This window comes from Muntiacus reevesi, chromosome 4 (genome assembly GCF_963930625.1).
Source record: "Muntiacus reevesi chromosome 4, mMunRee1.1, whole genome shotgun sequence".
NCBI classification, from domain to species: Eukaryota; Metazoa; Chordata; class Mammalia; order Artiodactyla; family Cervidae; genus Muntiacus; species Muntiacus reevesi.
The window spans coordinates 158,010,005-158,036,327 of record NC_089252.1 but is presented as its reverse complement, the minus strand read 5'-3'; the positions used below and the strand labels follow the sequence as shown (position 1 = coordinate 158,036,327).

Sequence of the window (26,323 nt, the reverse complement as noted above, 5' to 3'; positions counted from 1 at the left end):
CAAAGTAAATATTGATTTTTCAGGCCATATATTTCTCTTATATTTTTCTTTTTTCTTTCTTTCTTTTTAAAGTCTCTTTAAAATGTAAGAACCACTCAGTTTGGGGTTACACAAAAACAGGTCACAGACCATATTTGGCTGAAGGGTGTAGTTTGCTGAACCCTACCATCTTAACAACTCTGAAAGTGCATGATACTATAACTTATACAAGGAAGGCAATGAATAAATGTTTGGTGGCATAATAAAATGACTTATGGAAAACATGGTTAAGATCCTGATGCTGGGGAAGAATGAAGGCAGGAGGAGAAGGGGACAACAGAGGACAAGATGGTTGGATGGTATCACCAGCTCAATGGACATGAGTTCGAGCAAGCTCCAGGATATAGCGAAGGTCAGGGAAGCCTGGTATGTATGGGGTCACAAAGAGTTGGACATAACTGAGTGACTGAACAACAAACAACAACAAAGCCCTCATGATAAGAGTTGATCAGGAATGTTTTCTTGATTAGTATCAGTTCTAATTCATTGATGCTACTTAAGTAGTGTGACATGACAGAGCACAGGGCAGAGCCAGTAATACAAATCGTTCAGAAATCAATCCAAATCCCCTTGCTGAAAAAACTCATATGAATGCAATGAACCCTCTGCTTGACTCTGCACAAGGGGTCCTCACTCATAGACACTCTCAGTCTACATAGGAATGATGTAGACTATACTTCCCAAGGTGGGAAAATTTTTTCCTTCTAACTTATTTTGAGAAATCTGTATGCAGGTCAGGAAGCAATAGTTAGAACTGGACATGGAACAACAGACTGGTTCCAAATAGGAAAAGGAGCACGTCAAGGCTGTATATTGTCACCATGTTTGTTTAATTTACATGCAGAGTACATCATGAGAAACGCTGGGCTGGCTGGATGAAGCACAAGCTGGAATCAAGATTGCTGGGGGAAATATCAATAACCTCAGATATGCAGATGATACCACCCTTATCACAGAAAGTGAAGAAGAACTAAAGAGCCTCTTGATGAAAGTGAAAGAAGAGAGTAAAAAGTTGGCTTAAAGCTCAACATTCAGAAAACTAAGATCATGGCATCCAGTCCCATCACTTCATGGCAAATAGATGAGGAAACAGTGGAAACACTGGCAGACTATCTTTCTGGAGATGGTGATTTCTAAATCACTGCAGATGGTGATTGCAGCTATGAAATAAAAAGATGCTTACTCCTTGGAAGAAAAGTTATGACCAACCTAGATAGCATATTAAAAAGCAGAGACATTACTTTGCCGACAAAGGTCCATCTAGTCAAGGCTATGGTTTTTCCAGTAGTCATGTATGGATGTGAGAGTTGGACTATAAAGAAAGTTGAGCACTGAAGAATTGATGCTTTTGAATTGTGGTGCTGAAGAGGACTCTTGAGAGTCCCTTGGGTTGCAAGGAGATCCAACCAGTCCATCCTAAAGGAAATCAGTCCTGAATGTTCACTGGAAGGACTGATGTTGAAGCTGAAACTCCAATACTTTGGCCACCTCATGCGAAGAGTTGACTCATTGAAAAAGACCCTGATGCTGGGAAAGATTGAGGGCAGGAGGAGAAGGGGATGACAGAGGATGAGATGGTTGGATGGCATCACCGACTCAAGGGACATGAGTTTGAGTAGACTCTGGGAGTTGGTGATGGACAGGGAGGCCTGGCGTGCTCACGACGGAGTGACTGAACTGAACTATTTTATCCCATTCTAAGATGGATCAGAGAGTGATTTGAGGAACTAAGGAATCTATGGAGACTTAGACTCACCTGTTCTGCCCACTGCTGTCTTGTGAGCAGATAATTCACCAGACACACAGCTGATGGTGACTTGATAAAGTCGTCCAGGGGCCAAGTCTTTAAATTGACTTTCAGTAATCTGGGATGCTAATGTTCTGGATTGTTGGATGGTCCCTTGGTAAGACAGGGTAATGTTGTAGAAATCCACATTTCCGGAAGGCCTTTGCCACTTGACTTTTAGAGAAGTCATAGAGCCTTCATTCATCACCTTCAGATTTGAGACTTCCATGGGGACTAATTAGGAAGAACCAGAAAGAGATTTTAATTCAGGATGTCATACCACTCTTATGGCCAAATTCTGACCTGTATTTTAATCTCTACAAGCCACAGTCTCTGCTCTGAAGAAAATGACTTCACAACATTAAAAAAAATACAAAACCAAAGAAAGGTTGTCTGGCTAGTGGAGAGAGCACAAATATGGCAGTCAGGAGTCTAGATTCTGGCTCAAATTTGGCCATGGGTTGGCTGGGCAACCCTAGACAGCTCTGTCTATCTCACTAAGCCTAAGGGCCCTTAGTTTATTTATTTATTTAATTTTTTTTTCATTTATTTTTATTAGTTGGAGGCTAATTACTTTACAATATTGTAGTGGTTTTTGCCATACATTGACATGAATCAGCCATGGATTTACATGTATTCCCCATCCTGAACCCCCCTCCCACCTCCCTCCCCATCCCATCCCTCTGGGTCTTCCCAGTGCACCAGCCCTGAGCACTTGTCTCATGCATCCAACCTGGACTGGTGATCTGTTTCACACTAGATAATATATATATTTCAATGCTATTCTCTCAGATCATCCCACCCTCGCCTTCTCCCATAGAGTCCAAAAGTCTGTTCTATACATCTGTGTCTCTTTTTCTGTCTTACATATAGGGTTACCATTACCATCTTTCTAAATTCCATATATATGTGTTAGTATACTGTATTGGTGTTTATCTTTCTGGCTTACTTCACTCTGTATAATGGGGCCCTTAGTTTAATGATGGCTTGGGTCAGAAAAACTTAAAATGGTCTTTTCCAGTTCTGAAATTCTTTAAGTGGACTCCTCAAAGAAGTTGGTCATCTGCCTAATTTCTACTCATCTTTTTTATGTATTTAGTAACAACAAGTACATAATAAATAGATTGGTTGATTGATTGGGTATCATAAATTTTTGTGCTAAAAGTACTTTCTTTTTCATATAAACTTACATAGCTTCCCAAAGGAGGTTATTTATTAACCCAGTAGACTGACTAGAAGCATTAGAATCCACTTGAATGGAAGCTCCATGAAGGCAAAGACATGCTCTTTCTTGGACACTGTTGTATCTACAATGTCGAGGATATTGTTTGCACCTTATAAATACTGATTAAAAGAACAAATGAATGAGTATGCGTGTATATACCCAATTCATTAAAAACTGAGCATAGCACAGATTAGCCTATGAGGACAACTATAGAATTGGGTCTCAGTAGATGCTTCATAGAAGAGAAGGTTTGGGAAATGGCTGGTTCACAGGAGTAGGTGTTTGTATAGCACTGAGAAGAGTAATCCTGGTTCATTGTGAGTGATGTCACAAAGGCAGTGGATGCTGGTTTAAGAGAAGGAAGTAACAATCCTTAAATAAAAAGAGAAGCTGAGACTATATCCATGATTAATTCTGCTATTTCCTAACACTGCCAAGGGCTAGCCTAAACTTTAGAATAAAAGGGAATTCCTCTAAGTAGAAATAGGGATACATACTAAGGTCTTTTATAATATATGGATTTTAATTTGCCCTAAACTGCCACTATTCAAATAATAGACCTTGTTTATTACACATTTCCTTGAATTGAGCTTATTACTGTACAGAAAAGCTGGGGAAACTTACTTGTCCTGGCTGATTTCCATCTGTAGCTTTGCAGCCCTGCAGCCTCACTAATAATGGTGACATTATAGAGGTGACCAGGTGTCAGTCCATGAAAAGTGTAGAAAGTGGTGTCCACAGCACTACTGTGAACTGGAACCCCTCTGTCCATTAGCATCAGCTGGTATCGTTCCACCTTCCCAGAGCCACGTGACCAGGAAATCAGGAGCGAATTAGTTTTTGCCAAAACACCAATATCTTTCACTGGGGATGGCACTAGTGGGATAAAATGCATTTCCAAAGTGTTATTCATAATTTCCTTATAAAATATATAAACACATTTAATTTGAAACCACACATTCACTTTTGCTTCTCTGTAATTTGTGTGATAACTAATGAAAATAGCACCCTTGACATTTTACTGGGACCTGGATTAACGCTCTTTTCAAATCCCACAGCCTAAAGCTAAATCATAGTTTACCTGTCTATCTCCCCCATTTAACAGGTATCAAGGTAGATTTTGCCCATGAAGTATGATGTAGCATAGCAATAAAAGAAAAAGAGAAAAGAAAGAATTACAGAAGATGAAAAATTGAAAGAGAGCAATAAAGCAGGAGAGAAAATGAGTGGAGAGTGAATGATAAGACAGTGCGTTATGGAAGGAAATGGTAATATGCCACTGATACTGGGATACATGGGTACAAGCAGAGACTTGCTAGGAAACATCTTCATTTTGGAGAAAGTTCCAGTCCCAGGGAAGTTCCATGACTTGTTCAAAATCACCCGGCAAGGTGGCAGCCCAATCCCACCTCCTCGTTTCCAGTCCAATCTTTCCTCTATATCAAACAGTTTCGTTGCCTGTCTGTCTATCTATCTATCTATCTGTTGTTGATCTCACAGCATTCTTACTCCTGAATCTAATATAATTTCAAAAGGTGTATAGACTGTTAAATACCCAACTACATGTAAACAAATCTTACCTGTTGATCCATTGGCATACATTGTAGAGGAACGTTTATCCCCAGAAACAGCTGTGATGGCAATATTATATTTATTACCAGCAGTGAGGTTGAAAAATGTGTATTCATTCCGTGAAGCTCTTTCTTGAATTTGGGCCATCTGTATCTTTCGATTATCATCAAGTAACTGTACCTCATACCAGGTGACTTTTCCCGAGGAAGGAGTCCACCAAACATGCAAACTGGTGGAAGTACTTTTCTCTTTACTGACTTCAAACCTAGCAGGAGGTAAAGGATCTACAGGGCAAAAACCAAAAAAGAGAAAGTGGCTTGAGGACTTTTGCAAATGCACTCTTACCTTGCTACAATTCAGACTCAGTTTCCTTCAACACTTTCAGAACTCTGCTGCCCATGATATGAATGGGCATTTTACACTACTTCCAAACCATTGTATTTAAGAAAGGAATCTACCTTAGTTAATAGTCATATAAACTCCTTTTTTTCTAATAAAACTTTTTTGTTACGACAGCTCTGAGCTTGGAGATCCAAGCAAGGTTACATTTTCTTTGGCTTGCAGATTTTGCATTTTTCAAACACTGACAAACATCCAGGCTCTTCCTGGATAAATACTGAAAATCTTAACAGAAAATACAGATATTAAGAAATAATTTTAAAATTTCTGCTAAATGTTCTCTTTTTTAGGTTGTGGGGCTTAGGGGCTTACGTTTACAGAACTTTGGGTTGTTCTTAGACATCAGAAAACCATAAAAGATACAAACCTGACAATGAAGCCAAGACTAGGTATGTTCACCAAAATGAATGCCCCCAACAACAGGGATTCCCTTGGACTTCCCTGGTAGTCCAGTGGTTAAGAATCTGCTTGTAATGCAGGGGATGTGGGTTTAATCCCTGGTTGGGGAACTAAGATCCCACATGTCTTAGACCAACTAAGTCCATGTACCACAACTACAGAGTCTGTGCACCTCAAGGAAAGATCCCGCATTATGCAGTGAAGATCCTGTGTGCTATAATTAAGACCCGACTCAGCCAAATAAATATTTTTAGAAATTGGGATTCCTTATGTCCCTAGATTTTTTTAAACTTGAGTTCTGGGACATCAGAACTTCATCAGTTCTTAGAGCTGCCAAAACTCTTAGAGCAAACGGGAATGGGTGAGTCCTGCACCTGGCCATGCACTTCTCAAAGCCATGGGTCAGTTTGAGGAGTCCTGTTTCCTCTGCACTGCATCTTCACTGTAGAAGCGGAAACAGGATGACTGGTACATCTCCAGGTTAGGGACTAACTCAATGAGATTTAGAGAGCAGGTGATGCTGTGGGGCCATCTGAGCAGAGGCTCTCCACACCCTGAATATGGGGAGAAGAAATGTTGACAGCGACATATACAGTTTTCAGAAGTCCTACCTGGCTTTTGTTTTAGGAAATGAGCTCAAGATCCTGGAGACTCAAAAACAAAAAAAGAAAAAAAAAAAGATACTGGAGACTAAATTTCAAGAGTCAGGTTAACTGTTTTAGTGGCATGGCATGGCGATCTCAGTTCTTATCTACCACCTGGTAAATTATATTTTACTCATGAAATAAGAAATTCTAGCATCTTCCTAGAACAGTATATGTTTTAAGAAAGTCTTCACTTGTTATTTGCATTAATACAAATAGGAACAAGGTAATCTTACTCTATATTCAAAAGGTATTTATAGCCAGACAGCTGAGTAGACGCCACACATAGGCTAAATACAGCCAAGTCAAGGCAGCAAACTTTGGGATTGCACAGCACAGGTGCGCTAGGAGGACAGGGTTCTGTGGTTTACGCCCTAGCAGCACAGGTTGACCTAAGCAGTGTAGACTCTAGAGTCTTGAATCGGGTCTCCCGCTTTAGAGCTGTGTAGCAACTCCTTACCCGCTCTCTGTCTCAGCTGTGTCCTCTATGCAATGCTGATAACAATACTATCTTTTCAGTAGATCTATTATGAAGATGAAATTGAGTATTTTATCTAGAGCGCTTAAAAAGGTGTCTGGCACATGGTGTTCAATTTTGCTATTATTACTATTACCATTATTCCTCTTCTAGGTGGGACAATCTTGTCACAGAAGTAGTGGCAGAGAGAGTGGGGCTTTGGAGTCAGAACTCAATTCAAATTTTGGCTCCCTCATGTATCAGTCATGAGACCCTTTGGAAGTTACTTAAACTTCTAAGTCTATTTCTCCCTCTGTCTGGGGAGCATAATAACAGTACCTATATTCTTAAATGTTTGGAGGACTAAAAAGATATACCAGAGACTTCATCTGGTATACAACGTATTCTGTCTGTGAGAAATTTCCTCCGAATCACTGACAGAATGGAGGCAAAACTGAAATACCATATTTTTTAGAGACTAAACTGATAATAGCATTAATCGCTTTTCTTAAGAAAAAAAAAAAAAACTTGGAAAAATCTTATCAATTTATTCTCATGAACTAACTTTCTAACCCTTAAGATTAAAAAAAAAATTTCCCAAGATGATTCTCATTTATGGGTTCTTGAGGAAAAACAGTATGGGTTTGTGTCTGTGTGTATGTGTGGCAATATTATTTAAATTTTCTATCCTACATAGCAGTCTACAATTAAAGACGCCATAATAAAAGGAAAAAACACAACTTCCCGTCACAAAAAGTTTTCTTGTTATCATGAGATTCTCATAGCCTGAGAAACTCAAGAGCAACCTTGTCATAGCCAACTGAGGTGATGCGTTTTTGCTGAAGAGGCATTTTAAGGACAAGAACGAGAGAAAGAGATGCTTTCCAGTGATTGTTCAAATGGGATCAATACTGTCACCTACATGCACAGCCCAGCCAGGTAAAGGTTAAAGAATATGATGTTATGATCCTTATGATCTAAACATATATAATTTGCAAAATAAAAGCTATAAAAAATGAATTTTAAGGTTGCGTGCCTAGAGGGTGAAGTTCAGAAATGCAGGCTTTATCTAATCTCTCTGAGCCAGAAAACAAAACAGTCAACCCTTTGTACATCCGCTAGAACAAAGGAACAATGAGATTGGGAAGTGCCTGGGCTGCAAGAACCTGCACTGGAAACAAACACTTAAAACCCCATTTACGCTGTGATAAAGGCCTTTGCTGGCAGAGGTCCACTATTACTATGCATGCAGCAGGAGTGCAATAGTTCTCGGACTTTTCAATCTAAGACCAAGGAAAACTCTGCTATATTAAATTTTTTAAGGTTTTCAATATTTTATTAGAAACAAATTAGATACTTCCATCAGGATGCTAATTTCATCTATCTCTCTATCTGTCCATCTACCTACCTATGCATCTATATATCATCTACCTATGCAGAGACATATCATCTATCTAGATAGATATATGAAAGAGAGTTTTAATGCCATTTGAAAATTTAGTCATATGTCTGTATGACATATGAAGATCATATGTAATTAGAAAACCCTACTTGACATATAATTTATGCTGATGGCTAAAAGTTATCAATGTACACATGTGTGCATTTATAGCCTTTCTGGTTTTTCCATCCACAGCTGTTATATATACTGTAACCAGTGAAGTATTATTAAGCCATGAGAACAATTGGAAACCATAAATCAATAGCTTAATCTCAATCAATATATCAAAATTTATCATTAGCCATAAAATTAAGACATCTTTCTTTGTATTTCTTGGTTCCGGACAGACCTGAAATGTGGAGTGCCAAATGCAAAATTCTGCAGTATTCAGCTGTGCAGCTTCACTGAATTTCATTATCAGGAAGCCCTAGAATTTCATAAGTAGGTTTGCTGTCGATCTGCTTTTTCTGATAAAGTTTAGTCAAATTCCTGAACCAAAACAGATTCTTCCTTTTTTTTCTTAAATTGACTTAAGGAGAGAGAAAACCCCATATGTATAAAATGGAAGTGATATTTAAAGAATTCTTTTGTATAGTCATTAAAGCATTATTATCTACTGCTATAAGAATTTGAGGAGTGTTTAGAATTCAAAATGTTAGTATGTATTTTGGAAATAAATTCAGCCTTACAACAAGAGAACAGAGAATTCATAAGTTAGTGTCAAAAGCTTTTTTTGAAATCCTATGGCACAGAGTATACATGCGTAGGGTCTGGTCATTTACAATGTACTTTGGAGAAGACGATGAGATGCATGAAGTGACTCATTTACATTACACAGGTAATTCAGCTGAGCTTCCAGTGAGTTCTTCTCTATCACACCCTAGTTGTCCCAGGGTGGAAAATGATGTCATGAGTCTCATAGTCAGTATAACAAAAAATCAAACCAGATGTCTAAGAAAAATAATAGACAAATTTACAGAAGCTTCATTTGATGAAGCTTTGATGATGGTTTGGATACTGTAATACAGATAAATGAATAACAATATTAATAAAAGCTAAATCTAATTCTACATCCGGGAACATTCTATCGATTTTTAAAAAACATTTTTCTTGTCTATTGCTTTTTCTCTCCTACTGCCTTAACCTGGTGTTCCTTGTGTTGTGTCGGATTACTCCAAGTGCCTTCCTTATTTTCTGTCTTTCTCCCACTGTTGCCAAATAATTGCTTTGTATATCTCTCCCATCTGCCATCCTGATCTCCTAGGAAGCACCAAGAATTCTTCATGGGATGAAGCCTGAATTTCCCCACAGAAACTCAAGGTCTCCTCAAGCAGGCTACTATCCTCCACCCACCTCTCCAAAACACACCTTATGTTTCAGCACTAACTCCAGTCCAAGAGTTCTATGTGATTTTATGTGATTACAGGGTTAACTTCTGTACCTTTACAGGAATTATACTATTCTAGTTAAAAGCAGGGTGCCTAGGAGACCAGAAGCTGCATTTAGTAGCCCTCTACATAAAATGGTGTGAACATCAACTATTCATATAAACTAACTGGGAATTTTATCATGGAAACAGAATAAAGGTGAGGCAAAAGCCACAAACCATTCCTCGGTACAGGTTTTTGAAAGTGGGCGGAAGAAGAAAACGAGAAAGCAACTGCTCTCACAATCTGTAGTTAATTAAATACATTTAGAAAGAGGAAGAGCTTCCCAGGCTGCACTAGTGGTAAAGATCCCAACTTCCAATGCAGGAGACATAAGAGACTCAGGTTTGACCCCTGGGTCAGGAAGATTCCCTGGAGGAGGGCATGGTAAGCCACTCCAGTATTCTTGCCTGGAGAATCCCGTGGACAAAGGAGTCTGGCGGGCTACCGTCCGTAGGGTCGTAAACAGTCTGACACGACCGAAGTGACTTAGCACGCATGCATAGAGAGAAAAATCTCTTTCAAAGGGCTTCCCTGTAGCTTTGTGGTAAAGAATCCGCCTGTCAGTGCAGGCAACACGGGTTTGATCCCTGGATCAGGAAGATCCCCTGGAGAGGGAAATGGAAACCCACTCCAGTGCTCTTGCCTGGGAAATCCCATGGACATGAGAGCCTGCTGGGCTACATACAGCACATGGGGTTGCAAAGGAGTGGACAAGACGTAGTGACTAAACAACAAGGACAATTTTATTTTACTTTGTTGCAGCTTGACTATAGTCAGCTTTCTGAATTATAGGATGATGTGTACCATATGGAGAAGGCGATGGCACCCCACTCCAGTACTCCTGCCTGGAAAATCCCATGGACGGAGGAGCCTGGTGGGCTGCAGTCCATGGGGTCGCTAAGTGTCAGGCACGACTGAGCGACTTCACTTTCACTTTTCACTTTCATGCGTTGGAGAAGGAAATGGCAATCACTCCAGTGTTCTTGCCTGGAGAATCCCAGGGACGGCGGAGCCTGGGGGGCTGCCGTCTGTGGGGTCGCACAGAGTCGGACACGACTGAAGCGACTTAGCAGCAGCAGCGGCATACCATATTATGCTAATGATACATTTTATTTATCACCTTTATACACTAGACATAAAGTTCAGGTAGCAGAGAACTTTCAAAGTTTTAACAGCCTTGAAATTAAATCAGGTTAGACAATCATCGCATCATGATTAACAGCGAGGAATACCATATTATTTCACAGGTCATCGTATTTGGCCTCTGAGGGTCTACAGCTTACTCAGGCATACAGGACATGTGAAAAAGGTAAACACAAATGTGACTTATCAGGGAGGCTGGCTTTGATGTCACACTACACCTGCGTTCAAATCCCAACAATGGCACTTCAAACAGTGACTTTAGGCAAGTCACTTAACTGCACAGAGGCTAAGTTTCCTCATCTGTAAAATGGGACACCTGCTTTACAGAGTTGCAGTGTTAAGAAGAAATGGAGGCAAAGTGTTAAGTACAGCCCAGGCATGTGGTGAGGCCCCAGAAAGTGGTACTTGGTGTGAGTACTGCTACTGTTCTTGTTCAGGGTAACACAGGTCAGGGTCAATGCTGAACATGCAAAAGGGGAATGACATTCAAGGATGGAGATCTCAGAGGTGGGCTTCATGAAGGAAATGAACGTGAGCAAGTTGGAAGGTCAAGCAGGACTTAGGAATCAGAGAGAAGAGAGGCCACTGCAGAGAGACAGGGCAGTTTAAGCTACAGCACTCAAAAGCTCACTTCCACCGAGCATTGGAGAACCGTGTCAACACTGCGGGGGCCCTGCCAGCTGATAGAGACTTTAATACCCTCAGGCCCCGGATATCCTTCGGCAGTCCCACTCTTCTCTTTGATATTAACAGTGGAGGTTTTCTTGGGAATTCCCTGCTGGCCCAATGGTTAAGAGTCAGTATTCTCATTGCTGGGGCCCCAGGTTTGATCCCTGGTCGGGGAACTAAGATCCCGCATGCCACGCAGTGTGACCAAAAAGCAAAACCAATTGAGATTTTCTCAATATTATATAAACGCAGTATAAAGGGAAGTCCTTTGGCTTCCTCTTCCAAAGAGATTGCCCAGAAGTCTCTCTTATGTAGAAATCCATGAGCTGTTGCTTGATGTGTGCTTCTGAACCTAGACATCTCAGTACCAAGGAATTACTGTTAATGTTAGGTACGATATTGATACTGTGGTTATGTTAAAAATAATGCTTATCATTCAGAAATGCATACTGAAATATTTATAAATGAAATTAAGCAATGACTTGGGCTGTGTTGATATGATACATGGTTAGGGAGTGGGTGGGGATACAGATGAAACAAAATGGTCTGTCAGTTGGTAACTGTTGACAGTAGGTGATGTGTAGGTACATGGTCGTTCATAATACTATTCTGCTTACTTTTTATGTATTTGGGTTCTTCTGTCTAGAAGGAAGAAGAACAAAATCAAAACCCCCAATCCCTGGAAATCTGTATGTATATCTACCATGTTAATTTCAGTTCCATAGATTCATCTTTGTTTATATACATTTCTACATATAGAATGGCCTTGACTTCTCTTGCAGGGTTAGAAAGTAGTCAGCATTATCCTCCATCCCCCAGGGGGATTCCAGGGAATTGGTGTCTGGGAATGGAAGCCATAATAAATTTTCTTCCATTCTGTCTGGGCAAATTAGATTTTATTTCTTGGTAATGTGTAGAATGCCATGCCCACCTACAGAGGTCAGACTAATGGCAGAAGCTTCCAAACACACAAAAAGTCACGTTCAGAGAACTAGGTTGGTCCATTTCATATATGGAACTCAACTTGACCTTAAAATTCCTGAAATAAATACATTGCAAATAGCTGATTCCTGAATACTGAAGCTCATCACCAGACGTACAACAAAATCAAAATCAATATTATTTCATCACGCTAACACACTTTTAATCATTATTCTACCCTTGAGTAAGGCTAAGTATCTATAGATTTAAAGCATTTTGTAATATATTTTCTTCTCTTTAAAAAAGTTGAGTTGAAAAGTAACAACAAACTATCACAGGTAATTTGAAAGAACAAAAGCCAACTTAAAAATTGTATCCATTCTACAGAGTAATAGAAAGAATAGGAGTAGGAGTTGGGGCCAGTAAGCCAGGGTTCAAGGTCTATGTTTGTTAACAGTATGGACTTGTGATTAGTTAATTCTTATGAATATCAATCTCATCTCTAACCTGAAAGTAATAACAGGAAACATTTCACACTTTGTATGTGACAAAAATGGTTGTAGAATTTATGTCTGAATCAAAACCTCAAAACAACCCTATGAAGTGAGCATTATTTTTATTATTGTCCCCATTTTAGAGATTAGAAAAGGTTAATAACTTGCCCAAGGCAACTTGGTTAGTAAGTAATGGAGGCAGCTGCTTTCAGAACTCATCTCTTAACCACTATGTAACCTGTGCCTCATGACACTCCCTCCACAGGATTGCCATGTGGATATAATTAAACAATATACGGTCAGTTAAATATATATATTTTATACTTTTACTTATGAAACAAGGTAGATGAAAGTATTTTAAATACTAGAGGAGTACAAGACAAATATTAGAGTATTATTTTCTTCTTGGGAAAGACAATAAATATTTCTAAACATTATAGAATTAACTAGGCATAAAAAGAAATGGTTATCAAAATCTTAATGCCAATGAATAACAGAAAAACTATATCATTATCTCTTGAACTTCAGTATGCAGTGATTCACTTTGATAGTTGTTTAAAATCAGATACCCTAGGCTCTAGTTTTAAATTCATTATGTATGAGGTAGAAGCCAACAATATGCTTTTATAACAAACCTTGCAACAGATTTTGATGCCATAAGTTACAGACAGTGCTGAGAAATAATGACTTGTGTTTAAAGTCATGTGAGTTTTATGAACTGAATTGCATCTCTCTAAAATCCATATGTTAAAGCCCTAACTACCAATACTTCATAATGTGACTGTATTTGGAGATAAGATCTCTAAAGGGGTAATTGAGCTAAAATGGGGTCTTTAAGGTGCTTCCTACTCTAATATGACCGGTGTCCTTACAAGAAGAGGAGATTAGATCACGGACAACACAGATGAAGGACCAAGTAAGGAAATAGTGAGGTGGTCATCCGCAAGACAGTCAGAGGAGCCTTAGAAGAAACCTGCTGACGACCTGATTTGGGACCTCTAGGCTCTAGAACCATGAGAAAATAAATTTGCTGTTAAAGCCACCCAGTCTGTGATATTTTGTTATGGAAACTCTGGTAAACTAATACAACATGTTGAGGTGGAAATAATATCTGATGTAGTAATTCGGTAATTAAAGCTCTTTTAAAAGTTAAAAACACAGGAGCTAATTTTAAAGAGCTATTTTTTTTTTTTGCCTTTTTGTTCTAGGCTGATTAGCAGGGCTTCCCAGGTGGCGTTAGTGGTAAAGAATCCACCTGCCAATGCAAGAGATGAAAGAGACTCAGGTTCAATCCCTGGGTCGGGAAGATCCCCTGGAGGAGGGCATGGAAACCCACTCCAGTATTCTTGCCAGGAGAATCCCACGGACAGAGGAGCCTGGTGGGCTACAGTCCATAAGGTTAAAACCACCTAATGGACTGTATGGTCGCAAAGAGTTGGACATGACTAAAGTGCACTAGGCTGATTGATAAGAACCTGACAGTGATTAACAAGAAAGTATATGCCACAAAGATATTCTTCCTACAGGTAAAGTTCCCTACCATCGAATTACTTCCCTGGGCTCCATAACTTACCCATAACCCAAGGAGAACAGACCATATTTTTACAGACAGTCAGCTTCCCTGGTGGTTCAGATGGTAAAGCCTCTGCCTGCAATGTGGGAAACCTGGGTTCAATCCCTGGGTTGGGAATATCCCCTGGAGAAGGAAGTAGCAACCCACTCCAGTATCCTTGCCTGGAAAATCCCATGGACGGAGGAGCCTGGTAGGATGGGGTCACAAAGGGTCGGACGCAACTTCACTTTCACTTTGTTTACATACAGTCTCCCCCTAAAGTATTAATTTCATTTATTAATGTTTGTCTATCATCTATTTATTCATTCATAGGTCCACCCATTCATCTCTCCATTCATCAATCCATCTTTCTATCCAGTTAATCAATATTTACTGAACACCTACCACAGGTTAGATGCCATTTTAGGTCCTGAAGAACTACTTCTTATTTGTGGAAAGATAAAAACTCCCCCAAATTTCTAAATGAAAACTCTACAGTTTCATGTAAGCAAACACAAATGTCCTTAGGATACTTTAAGGTAAGGAAATAAATAATCCCCGGTCCAGGGGATTCGGGGGAACTGATATCTGAAAGGAGAAAAGCCACAATTCAGCTTTAGAGAGTTCCAGGCAGAATGATCAAGTTTTGCCAAATCTTTCAATATTTTAAGGTAATCAATATGCCTGGTATTTATATGAATTTTCAGCTCAATGCTGGTGAAATAATCTGAATTTTTCACAAACATTACATGAACCAAACAAAATCTATTGAAATAAATTATGCAGATAACAAATATTGAAAACCTCCACACTTTTGTGAACACTGGGTCCTCAGAGTCTAGATCAGGGGCTGTGAACTGGTAGCCCCTGGGAGTGTCGAGATGCCTAAATAATAGATAGATTTTGTTTGGCTCACGTAATGTTTCGACACCCCAGGGGCTACCAGTTTGCAATCTCTGATCTATATTCCGAGGACAGAGTATTAACAGATGTGTTGAGGTTTTCAAATTTATAATCTGCTTCTAATAAATTTACAACAAGATAATTTGGCTTTCAAATTATTACAGTTCTTGCATTGATCGTTTATGACCAAATACATCTAAGAGAAGCAGAGCAGGGTCTTCAACGGGAAGAAGTGGTAAAGCTCTGTCACCACCCTTATCCTGAACTTCTCTCACCTCTGTAGAAGACTACAAGAACAGAGAACATGCTTTGTCATCTTTATTAATCACTACCTGGCCTAATTCCCTACAGTATCCATGCCTGATAAATGTTTGTTGAACTGAATTTGAATCCACATAGGTTTCCCAATTCTGATTTTAAATCTGAAGTGAAAACTGACTGTTGCTGGAATAGTTCCTATTTAGTTAAATTTTATTTTAAGGTCATGTCTCCATTACTAAAATAACTGTTTTTAGATAATTTACCAGGAAAAATAACCAGACAAATCCCACTTGGAATGACACAGAGATAATCTAAGCAACTGCTATATCTCCAGCCACATCATGCCTTGCTCTCACTCTATTTTACTCTATAATGATAAGACAGGCATAACGGAATAAGAAAAGGACAATATATCTGAATGACTTTTTTTGTCTGAAGTTATACCTCAGACTCAATATTATGCGACTAGTTGATCCTGCTTTTATAACAATAAAATATGATTTGTGGCATTCATCTCTGTAGCTTACCAGTTAATACTAGAGGGATACCAGCACTTTCTCTGAACTTAGAATAAAAACTCACATATGTCCTTAAAATATAGGAAGCACAGAAAGTGCTGACAAAAAATAAACAACAATCAACCAAAAATATTCTTTCTGAAACATTTGTAAAAATATCTTAATTAAAAAAATATTTAGTTAAGTAAATTATTTTTAAATATAGAGAATCCTAAGTAAGGTTATACCATCATACAAATAATTATGAAAAAATTATCATTATACAAACATCACCATTGATCAAATTTCATTCTTCACATTTAGCACGGCACTCATAAAATTTGTGGTGAAAAGTCTACTTGTGGTACTGTAAAAGGTGAATCCTTAAGGAAAATGATGAGACACTGAATGCTAACAACTGTGAATGCTGATTGTCTACTTTTAATTCAACATAGTCAATAAAATGCAAATATTTCTTACATTTCACAAATGTCTCTGGACTTGAAACACACGCACTAATTAAACTCTAAACATATTCTAACTAGTGACACCACTGTGAGTTCATTTTTATCAACTTTGTTTTTCCAAAAAAGCAAAACCTCTGGGTTAAATCAATGTATTCTTGCTTAATGTCTTCATCTTTTCTCCCTTAAGCTTCTGAAGGCTCACCTGTTTCTAAAAATCATCCTGCTCCATTCAATACAACACCTTATCAAATGTAAACGACATATCTAGAAGTTCTGTCATGAATTTCACAGTATTAGCAATCTGAGTGTTCATGGAACTACCTTCATATACCAAGCAATTAAGAACTTTATAACTAAAAAACCCTGCCACTTAAACTTCTGTAACCTGTTCTTATTATGTCAATGATTTTGGACTCTCTTTGATTCTATATAAAAACACAACCGTGTTCTTAACAAGTGGTGTCTCTTTTCAATTCAAGTTCCTGCAAATCTCAGAAATTATCTTTCATCTGAGGTAACTGGGCATTCTTAATAAGAGAGTAATTAATTGGCTTATCATATGAATCTGTTTACATTTCCTGACTCTCTTGTAACAGCCCTGATAACTTACCACTCTCACACCTCTCAAAGAACTATAGCTAAAGAAGTGATCTTTGCTCGGCTGAAAGTGAAAGACTAGTGAAGACAATACATTTCTAAATTTAACTTCTGGAATTTTTCAGTTAAATTTGACTTTTTGGATGAAAGTCAGGCTTCTCTATGGCAACAGATAAAGATAATGTTAAAAGGAAGACTAATAAGGTCATAAAACATGGAAGTCATTAGCGGATTTACAGCATATATAAGGGTGACTCTGGGGATTAATGAGGTAACATGCACAACAGCCCCCGCCTAAGTAAGCTCTTGGTTGGAACCTGGACTTCAATGACCAAGTCTAACACTCTCATTTTACAGATAAGAAAACTGAGGCCGGAAAGACACTCTTACCATGCATGGAAGGTTTTACCAAAAGCGAACAGAAAATGATTGATTTAACTTGCAGAGTAACCAAAAGATGTTCTTTGATATTGTATGGTTTTACTTACTCAAGTGATAAAAAATAAATAAATAAAATTTTCATATCCTCATTTCAAAGGACTTTTTCTAATTTCCCCCTAAGAATGATTCTATCCCTGATGATTTTAGGTCTTGGTTCCAAAAATAAAACTAAGTTGGGGAAAGTCATATCCCTAATCATTGCACTTCCGTTATTTATTCTAAAAACATTGACTGAAAATTATTCCAGGGCTTGACACTTCAACGTGTTGGAAGCTCAAACCCCATCACTTTAACAAACTCCCTCCACAGAGCACTCATTCTCTCTGCTGCTCTCCCTGTTTAAGTGGCTAGTCCGCTGTTTTCAGCACTAGGGACATCTCTGAAGGTCAGCCAAGCTGTTTCTTGCCAGATCTGAGGAGACTAGAAATCTTTGTCAGTAGTTATCTTACAGATGTTTTTACCTTTATAATCATTATTTTGTATGCCTGGAACTCAAAGGAAGTATTGGCTTGAAAAGGCAGGTCTCAGCAGGAGTGGCCTGGACTTCCAGCCGCACCTGTCACTTTTTACCTGTTTGCAAGACCACAGTTTTCTTTTCTCCATCCAGAGACATAATAGTGAAATTATAGATGGTTCCCGCTTGTAAATCCTTGGTGTTACATCCATAGGTGGTGTTGTCTATCCGCGCAGGGTGGCACCACGCGACCCCCGACGTGTCACTTCTGTAGCTGAGGTTAAAGTTACAGGGGAACGCCAAAGTTCTCCACTGCAGAGACACGGCCCGGCTGGAGACCCTGGCGTCTGTCAAGGTGAAGTTGCATCTCACTGGCTCCCCCAGTCCAGTCTGCAAAGGAACCAGAACAAAGCTGAAGCCCACCATCTATCCCTGCCCAGGGATGAGTCGGGAGCAAGCTCCCCAAGCTGCCTCCACTCACCCCTGGCCCCAGCCTCAGCCCCTGCATCCTTTCGCCCTCCAGTCAAGAGAAAAGAAGTGGGTGGCCACTCTCCCCCTAACTGCTTTTTTCTCCCGAGCAGCTGGAGAGAGAAGGTGGCTTTTTGCCTTCTGTGGCACGAGCTGTCAGTCTGGCTGGGGACTCAGAAGAGGATCACCGTTCCCCAAGGAGGGGGAGAAATTCTGCCACCTCCCTCTCCAAAAACGCAACCCAGGACACCAGAGAGCGGGGTGAGAATCTGGTCCCCGGCGGGGAGGGGCGCGTCCGCCCGCGGGGACCTCCTCTCGGCCCCTCACCTGCAGCAGGCTCAGCGCGGTCCACAGGGCCAGCCCGGCTCCATGGCTCCGCATGGCGCTCGGCGGTTCCCCCAAACTCTACTGCGGGGCTGGGACGCACGGCGCGGCCCGACGGCCGGCGGAGCCGGGACCACTTGTTGCGCGCGCTTAGCGCGCCCCGCGGGCGCAGAGCGCGGGCCTCCGGGCTGGGGACGCGCGGGGGCCGCCGCCGCCGCCGCTGCTGCTGCCGCCCCGGGCGGGCTGCGGACGCGAGAGGCGGCTGGGGCCGGCAGCGCGCCGCCCTTCCCACGCTGCCATTCTGACCCGCGCTGCCTCGCCCCGGGCCCCGGCCGCGGACTTCCGCAATCAAAAGGCAATTTCCTCGTCTCCCGGCAAAGGAACAATGCGCCGGCGAGGGAGGGAGCCCCGAGGAGCCAAGGCTTGAGGCTGCCAAGTGGGCACGAGGCGGGCCAAGCTGCCCCCGCCGCCCCGCGCCGCCGCCTCCCCGTCCGGGGGTCCCGGCCGCGGCCGCGGAGCTCTGCCTCCTTCTGCACCTCTCCGCCCGACTGTCACTTTGCCCCACTCTGTGGTCCTCAACCCCACCGGCTTCACCACGATCTGGACTCGCCCCCTCTCGCTTTCCAGCTCCCCACCCCGCCCTCTTCCTCCCCCCACACCCTGCGCCTCCCCCTCCCCGTCTTCCTTCCTATCTTCCTCATCTGCTTTCTCCAGGGTCCCTTTTCCCAGGATTAAACTTGACCACTGCAGATTTTCCTAGGTCGCCTCACTCTTTCCTAAAGCCTTTCATTAGGCTGCTTTGGCCTTTCTCACCTCAAAGCATTCATTTGTCTCAACGCATGCCCCCTGACACCACCGAGAGCAGAAGACTCTAAAATGGTGGTGTCCATCGTCAACCTGGCCTTCATTTTTTTCCTGCCATTCACTTTCCCCTTTCTCTTGTGTAGAGGTCTGTGCCCTCTCCAAATGTTATGCAAATAGTGCCAACCAAGGACATATATAATCACCACCATTTGTTCAGCCCACAAGCAAAGCAGGTTCATGACTGACGGTTCAGTAGTTAAAGTCGTTTTAGCTATAATTGTATATAAGAAAGCAATATAAACTCTGGTTTGAGGGAAATACCTTTAATGGCCCAGCTCCCCATATATTACAAAAAGGCAAAATTCACTTAGCTTCAAGCGCTAACTTTTTTGTGCTGACTTTTAGGAGTTGCCTCAATACCTGAGTGATCATGTATCTGAAAATTTAAAAAGTTCCCAATAAACGAAGAGCAAATGGCAGTCCATCCAGTATTCTTGCCTGGGAAATCCCATGGACAGAGGAGCCTGGGGATTTACAGTCCATGGCAAAGAGTTGGACAGGACTGATGGGCTAAACAGGTGATAGTAGCAAAGTATTGCAACAAGCTTCTAATGTTCGGTTACTTTTCTTTGGGTACCATCTCTGACAATTGCTAAGAGAGGAGATTTTCAAAACAGAATGGTAGAGCTATATTAATGGGAAAGATGCCATTCTTTTCTTTTTCAAATAGATTATACATAAAAGCATACTATTGACTACTATATCAAATGTATCTACTTTGAGAAAAAAAGGAAAAATGAAAATTATTTCAATTCTTTGAGAAATCATATTTTATTTTGTTTTTTTTTTAATTAACGAAAAAATGAAGTTTCTACTCCTTTGAAGATTCTATAGGTTGTTAATCTGCAGCTAGACTGCTATTGCTGCTAAGTCACTTCAGCCGTGTCTGTCTCTGTGTGACCCCATAGAGGGCAGCCCACCAGGATCCCCCGTCCCTGGGATTCTCCAGGCAAGAACACTGGAGTGGGTTGCCATTTCCTTCTCCAATGCATGAAAGTGAAAAGTGAAAGTGAAGTCGCGTCCGACTCTTCCCAACCCCATGGATTGTAGCCTACCAGGCTCCTCCATCCATGGGATTTTCCAGGCAAGAGTACTGGAGTGGGGTGCCATTGCCTTCTCCAGCAGCTAGGCTAGAGATCTCAAGTCTCCTTTTCAAGTCACAAATACTCAAAGAAGGTCAAACCTAAAATATGTGTGTATTTTTGGGAAAATGGAATCTTTCTTATTTATTTGCCCAGGTCATTGGTCTTAATAAAGAACCTTTACCCTCCATATTTTGCCCCTCAAATTCAATGGCTATTCACAGCCTAGCGTGCCTTTCAGCATCATCAGAGACACTCCTCTTCACATTAGATCCTGTAAACCTACAAGCTGCCTTTTGCCTTTACAGGAGTCTTTTTCAGCTTTATTCCTTTTTCACGTCACCATTTCCCTTTCTGGTGTATTCAGAAAGCAATGTGATTTCCTTGTCTGTAAAACGAATAATGCCTACTCTAAATACTTCCCAGAGATATTATGAAGAATAAGATCACATATGTTTAAGCACCTTTGCAAACTTTAATGTGTTGTCCAAGTGCCAGCTAACCTAATAATAGACTGCATCCAAATCACACACGTCAACTCTTTTTAAGTTCATCCATCACGTAGGATCCGCTTACCTAACTTCTGCTGCCCATCCTTCTTTGTCTTTTCCAATGAGGTTTTTGCATTTTTTTCTCATAGATTGGCCCCTCCCCCCCCCAGTTTGGAAACTTTCCACTCCAATTTACTAAATACTCCTCTTTCCTTTGCACAAAACTTCGCTAAATCTTATTTTTTCTAAGTTCTCCAAGCTTTCTCATCCTTTTTTTAAAAAAAATATTACATTACCAACCTACTGTACCCTATCAGTTAACTTCAAAATTATATTTTTTATATATAATATACTGTCTGAATATAATGCAATATACTGTCTTATAATAGAGGCAACTATACAAAAAAAGGTGAAGAGGACTAGTCAAGGCAATAACAAAATATCCCCACCACACTCTTCAAATGCTTCTAAATTCTATAATTAATAGTGACATGCTAATAATAACCCTGGGGATAGGAACTAGGAAAAGGAGGAGAAATTTCTTTAAGTACAATGATTTTATTATTGATCTATCAAAGAGAGATGTTGTACATTTAAGATTGTGTGTCTTTTATCTATTTTGATACCAGTGTGTATGGAGAATTATAGCAATCTATGAAGGAAAGCCCTAGGAGTCAGAGATATTTCTTTTCCAAAGATATGTAATTGCTGTTTTGTTTTGTTTTTTGGAGAATCTTAAGGCTCATGGCAAAGCCCCCAATTAATTAGTGGGTCCTAAATAACCCATAAGAATGAATATATTATGAAACAAGGAGAGAAAGTTTAAACTCAGGTTTTTACTGATTACATTTTAAAGGCTGAGTTTCCTTTCAGAAACACTTATATGAATATGAAAAATTAGAGAGATGTGTAGTAGATTCAAGGCAGTAAGGGACTGGGAAAATCTGCCAGATAACATCTTTTACAAAAGGAGTTTATTTGAAACTACTGTACAAAGTATAAATAAAATAATTCATTTTATTCTTTGTTCTCATCTTTGTTTGGAATTCCTCAACTTCTTTTGAACCTATTTATCCTGTTTAATTAGTGAAGGACAGAACCTGGCATGCTGCAAGTCCATAGGGTCACAAAGAATCAGACATGACTTAGCGACTAAACAACAACAAATCCTGTTTAATGCCACTGCATTTGCTTTATGAGTTACTGCATTCCAGAAATTTGGAGTCAGCCTCTCTGTAACTTTTCAGGGATAACTTCTCTTTGCCACTATGAAATCTTTCCCAGACTGCATGGGAAGGGTGGGGCTGTTTTTTGTATTAGATATGTGTCTAAAATCAAACTGTTGGTTAAACAGCTGCCTTTTAAACAAACAGTCATAACAGTTAATGAATAATTTCTCTAAGTGACATTCATTAATTATGAATTCATAGATGGTAGCATGATTCTTTTCATGTTATGAACATACATGTTGAATGATACAACTGATCATCAGGGGTCCTGGGGCCATGTTTTGAGAATTGTTACTTTACATCCAAGTTTGAGCAGGGTGCAGAGAAGCTTGAGGGGAGGTAGGGAGAGTGGATTGGTAAATCTGATTGGTTAATTCAAACTTCTCACTCATGACCTAAAAGGTCTTTCGTGACCTGGCCTCTGCTCACCGCATGCCTCTCTCTTGCTTGCCTGGGTCTAGCACCCTGGGTCTAATAATCCATTTACTCATTCATTTAGCAAATACTGACTGAGCACCTACTGTGTGCCAGGCCTTGGTTTAAGTTATGGAGACACCCTAAGGAGCTGACTCTTTTCTGCCCCAGGACCTTTGTGCTTGCAGTTTTCTCTTGGACCACTCCTGCCCACAGGCTCTGCTTAGCTATCTTCTCAATCTTTAGCTCTCAGCCTAAACACACCCCTGTGGGGCCAGACCCTTTCTGACCTCCTGGGGTTAAGTGTGCTGTTATCAGCCTTCATCTCAGCAACCCATTTATTTAATTCTGCACATTAATGACACTTGGTAGTAATCTAATTATTTATATATTTGTATACAAACTGCCTTCCCTGGCCATGCAGAGAATTCCTTGTGGGCAGAGTCTTTGTCTGTCTTGCTCCTCTGCACAGAACTTGGCAGTATGGTGGAGTTTCAACAGGTATTTTTTGAATGAGTAGATGAATGAATGAATGAGTGAGTCTTTGTAGCTGCTCAATAAATATTGTCCTCTGAATAAGTACTTTAAACAAGCCCTTCTAGACATGTTCCTGCTGTATACCTCAAAGATCATCTTGAAAGGGAGGGAGGGTGAGAGAAGAGAGAAGAGAAGATTGATTTTGAAGAGAAAGAGGTGGGGAAAGATGGGTGGGAGGAAAGATAAAGGGAGAAAAAGAAGAAAGGGGAGGGAAGGCGTAATCTTTAGGACAGTGGTTCTCAAAGACTAGAATCAGCATCATCTGAGAACTTTCTAGAAACATAAAATCTTAGGGCCCTACCACAATCTGAGGAATTTGAAATGAGCTCTGGTGGAGCTCAATAATATGTGCGTGGTGTTTAACAAGATTTTCTGCTTTAGTTGGTGAGAAAGAGCTATCCAAATTCCAATAAAAAGTTTTAGATTGTCAGTCCTGAACCAGATCATTTTATATTAAAGAAAGTTAATGATAATTCATTCTTTTAAATTTCACTGAGCTCTCTGGTTATAACAAATATATTGGCAATTTAAAAGGTCTTGAACAGTTTTAGAAGGTGTCAAGTAAAGTGGTGACATAATATATAATATAGTATATATTTTATATAGTATATTTACAGTGTGCATTATATGCACATTTTGATATTTAACACTTCTCCATAAAGTACAGATGCTAAAGGGAAAATGATCAACATGCAGCAAACAACAGATGACAGGCCAATTCTGATGCCTTTTTTATGCAGCTCTCATGTCTGTTTCCTCAGAGATTTTTAAAAAGAAGAAAGCCTAGCAATTAGGGAATGTGTCAATTAAAAACAATTACAAGATGACAAATCCTTTTCTTTGTTTAAATTTGAACTGGCTCTATAAGTCAATGATAGCAGAAGTGAATACAATTTTAACCTGCCACAGGTGTCATGCATTTAAAAAGGGATTTATTAAAATTTAAGGTAAGATATTTTGATAAGCAGTTTTCTAAAAAGGACCGTGACTTTTGGGTTTAGAGATACTATTTTGGGATACTTACATTTCAAGGAAGCTTTCTAGCTTCCTTAATTGTAACCTTACTAGGTCATAGGTCTCCAGGAAAATGGAAACAAATACAAACATTTGGGGGTGGTTTAATGAGGGGGTGGACTAAATGAGAAGGTACATGTTATATGAATAGCACTTCCCTGGCTAAAGGGCACAAGTGTTAGACAGTGTGAGTAGTAATAATATATAAAAGCAATAAATCATGGATGCTGAGCACCCAGCAATGCTAGAGAATGACAAAGTCCACGAATGAGAATGTCTTTCTGAGCACATCCAAATAATAATAAACTACCCTCTCTGTCAATCCCATACCCAAGAGTAATTCTTCAGTGGATCTGCACAAAAGACATTCACTGGCTGCTCTGACTGTTGGCCATGCCAAGATTTTTTTTTAAACCCTGGAAGGGAGGGGTGGGAGTGCCGGATGTGTCTCTAGCAGCAGCCCCACCATCTCTCCCAGACACATCTCTAAGGTTTCCTGGTATTTTTTTTTTCCTACATAAATTTCTCACCCTCTTCCCTTCCCCCACTTTTTAATTTTAATCTAGAGGAAATGGGCTTTGCATAGCTTTTGTCAGAGCTTTATAACTGTACTCAGAATGACTTAAAACCAGATGTGACTGTAAACGAATCACTTTTCCAATCTCAAGCGATTCTGTTGCATCTTCATTCCCACGTTTCACACGCTGTCACCCCACCCTCAGAAATGAGTTGGCTCACATATGCACCAAATCAAGAGGTTAATGTGGCCAGTGGGGATGTCTATATGGGTGTGACTGCTATACATTCCGCTGTCAGGAGCTAGGTCATGATTCTCACGACTATCCAAGCCCTAGGATAGTAAATAAACAAAACATGGCTAACACCAGCTTTAAGGAAAAGGAGAACAAAAACAAAAATCACACATCTCATCTCCCTTAGAAAGGGGTGATTGGAGGGTAAAGATTCTTTTTTTCTGTGCATCATATTAGACTGTTGACTAAGATCAAGTGTAGCATGGGGGCTTCCCAGGTGGCACAGTGGTAAAAAATCTGCCTGCCAATACAGGAGATGCAGGTTTGACCCCTGGGTCAGGAAGATCCCCTGGAGTAGGAAATGGCAACTTGCTCAAATGTTCTTGCCTGAAAAACTACATGGACAGAGGAGCCTGGTGGGCTGCAGTCCTTGAGGTTGCAGAGAGCTGGACACAACTGCGCAACTGAACACACATCATGTTAGAACATTATTTCCCAAGAATTCTCTGGAGGTTGTAAACAGAGGACTCTATTTGGTCAGCACATGTTCCTTCTCTGGCTTTTATAGTGTGATCTTAATATTGTTTTTAAAAAATGGAATAAGCAGGTAATTTTGAGAAAAATACGAGATTTCTCATGGTAAAAAGTCTGAATTTTGACTTTTCACTTAAAAAAAGTAAAAAATGGAGGTTTGCTGGGCCCCCATCCTGCTCACCTCTTCCATATAGCTTTCCCATTCCACCCTTTTCTATTGGATGAGGCAGACACAGGGCATCTCAGGATTCTCTGAATGTTGGAGCTGACAGTGACCAAAGTGAAAAATCAAAGGGGTCTTAACATGTTTTTCAAAAATACGATGATAAAACCATCAGCAACAATAGAAAACTTTTGAAGGAAGAAGTCTTGGCTCTTTGTTATATCCCCATGCCCATGTTGTAGAGACTCAATGACTGTACATCTGTCTAACAGAGTAAATATTCAAATCTCACCACTCAACAAGGACACGGCTAAGTATTGGGGAATCTTAAAATAATTGTATTCTTCAGTTGTTCCAGTGCAGATGTGGAACCCTCAGTTCAGTTCAGTTCAGTTCAGTTGCTCAGTTGTGTCTGACTCTTTGTGACCCCATGGACTGCAGCACGCCAGGCCTCCCTGTCCATCACCAACTTCCAGAGTTTACTCAAACTCATGTCCACTGAGTTGGTGATGCCATCCAACCATCCCATCCTCTGTCGTCCCTTTCTTCTCCCACCTTCAATCTTTCCCAGCATCAGAGTCTTTTCAGATGAGTCAGTTCTTCACATCAGGTGGCCTAAGTATTGGGATTTCAGCTTCAGCATCAATCCTTCCAATGAAT

General features: G+C 40.3%; 1 protein-coding gene across 2 annotated transcripts in view; it reads right to left on the bottom strand.

Moving 5' to 3' along the window:
* The window catches only part of PTPRB (protein tyrosine phosphatase receptor type B), a 123,190-nt gene that overhangs the window by 73,179 nt on the left and 23,688 nt on the right, over positions 1-26,323 (bottom strand). Inside the window, exons 1-5 of one of the 2 annotated variants that reach the window (XM_065934626.1) lie at positions 18,587-18,775; positions 17,908-18,181; positions 4,631-4,906; positions 3,675-3,926; positions 1,796-2,059 (exon numbers count right to left, since the gene is read on the bottom strand). In XM_065934626.1, coding sequence (XP_065790698.1) covers positions 1,796-2,059; positions 3,675-3,926; positions 4,631-4,906; positions 17,908-18,181; positions 18,587-18,640 — 1,120 coding nt within the window. In that variant the 5' untranslated portion in view covers positions 18,641-18,775. Of the gene's footprint in view, positions 1-1,795; positions 2,060-3,674; positions 3,927-4,630; positions 4,907-17,907; positions 18,182-18,586; positions 18,776-26,323 lie in introns of those variants that run through there. The other variant, XM_065934625.1, reaches the window with a different exon arrangement.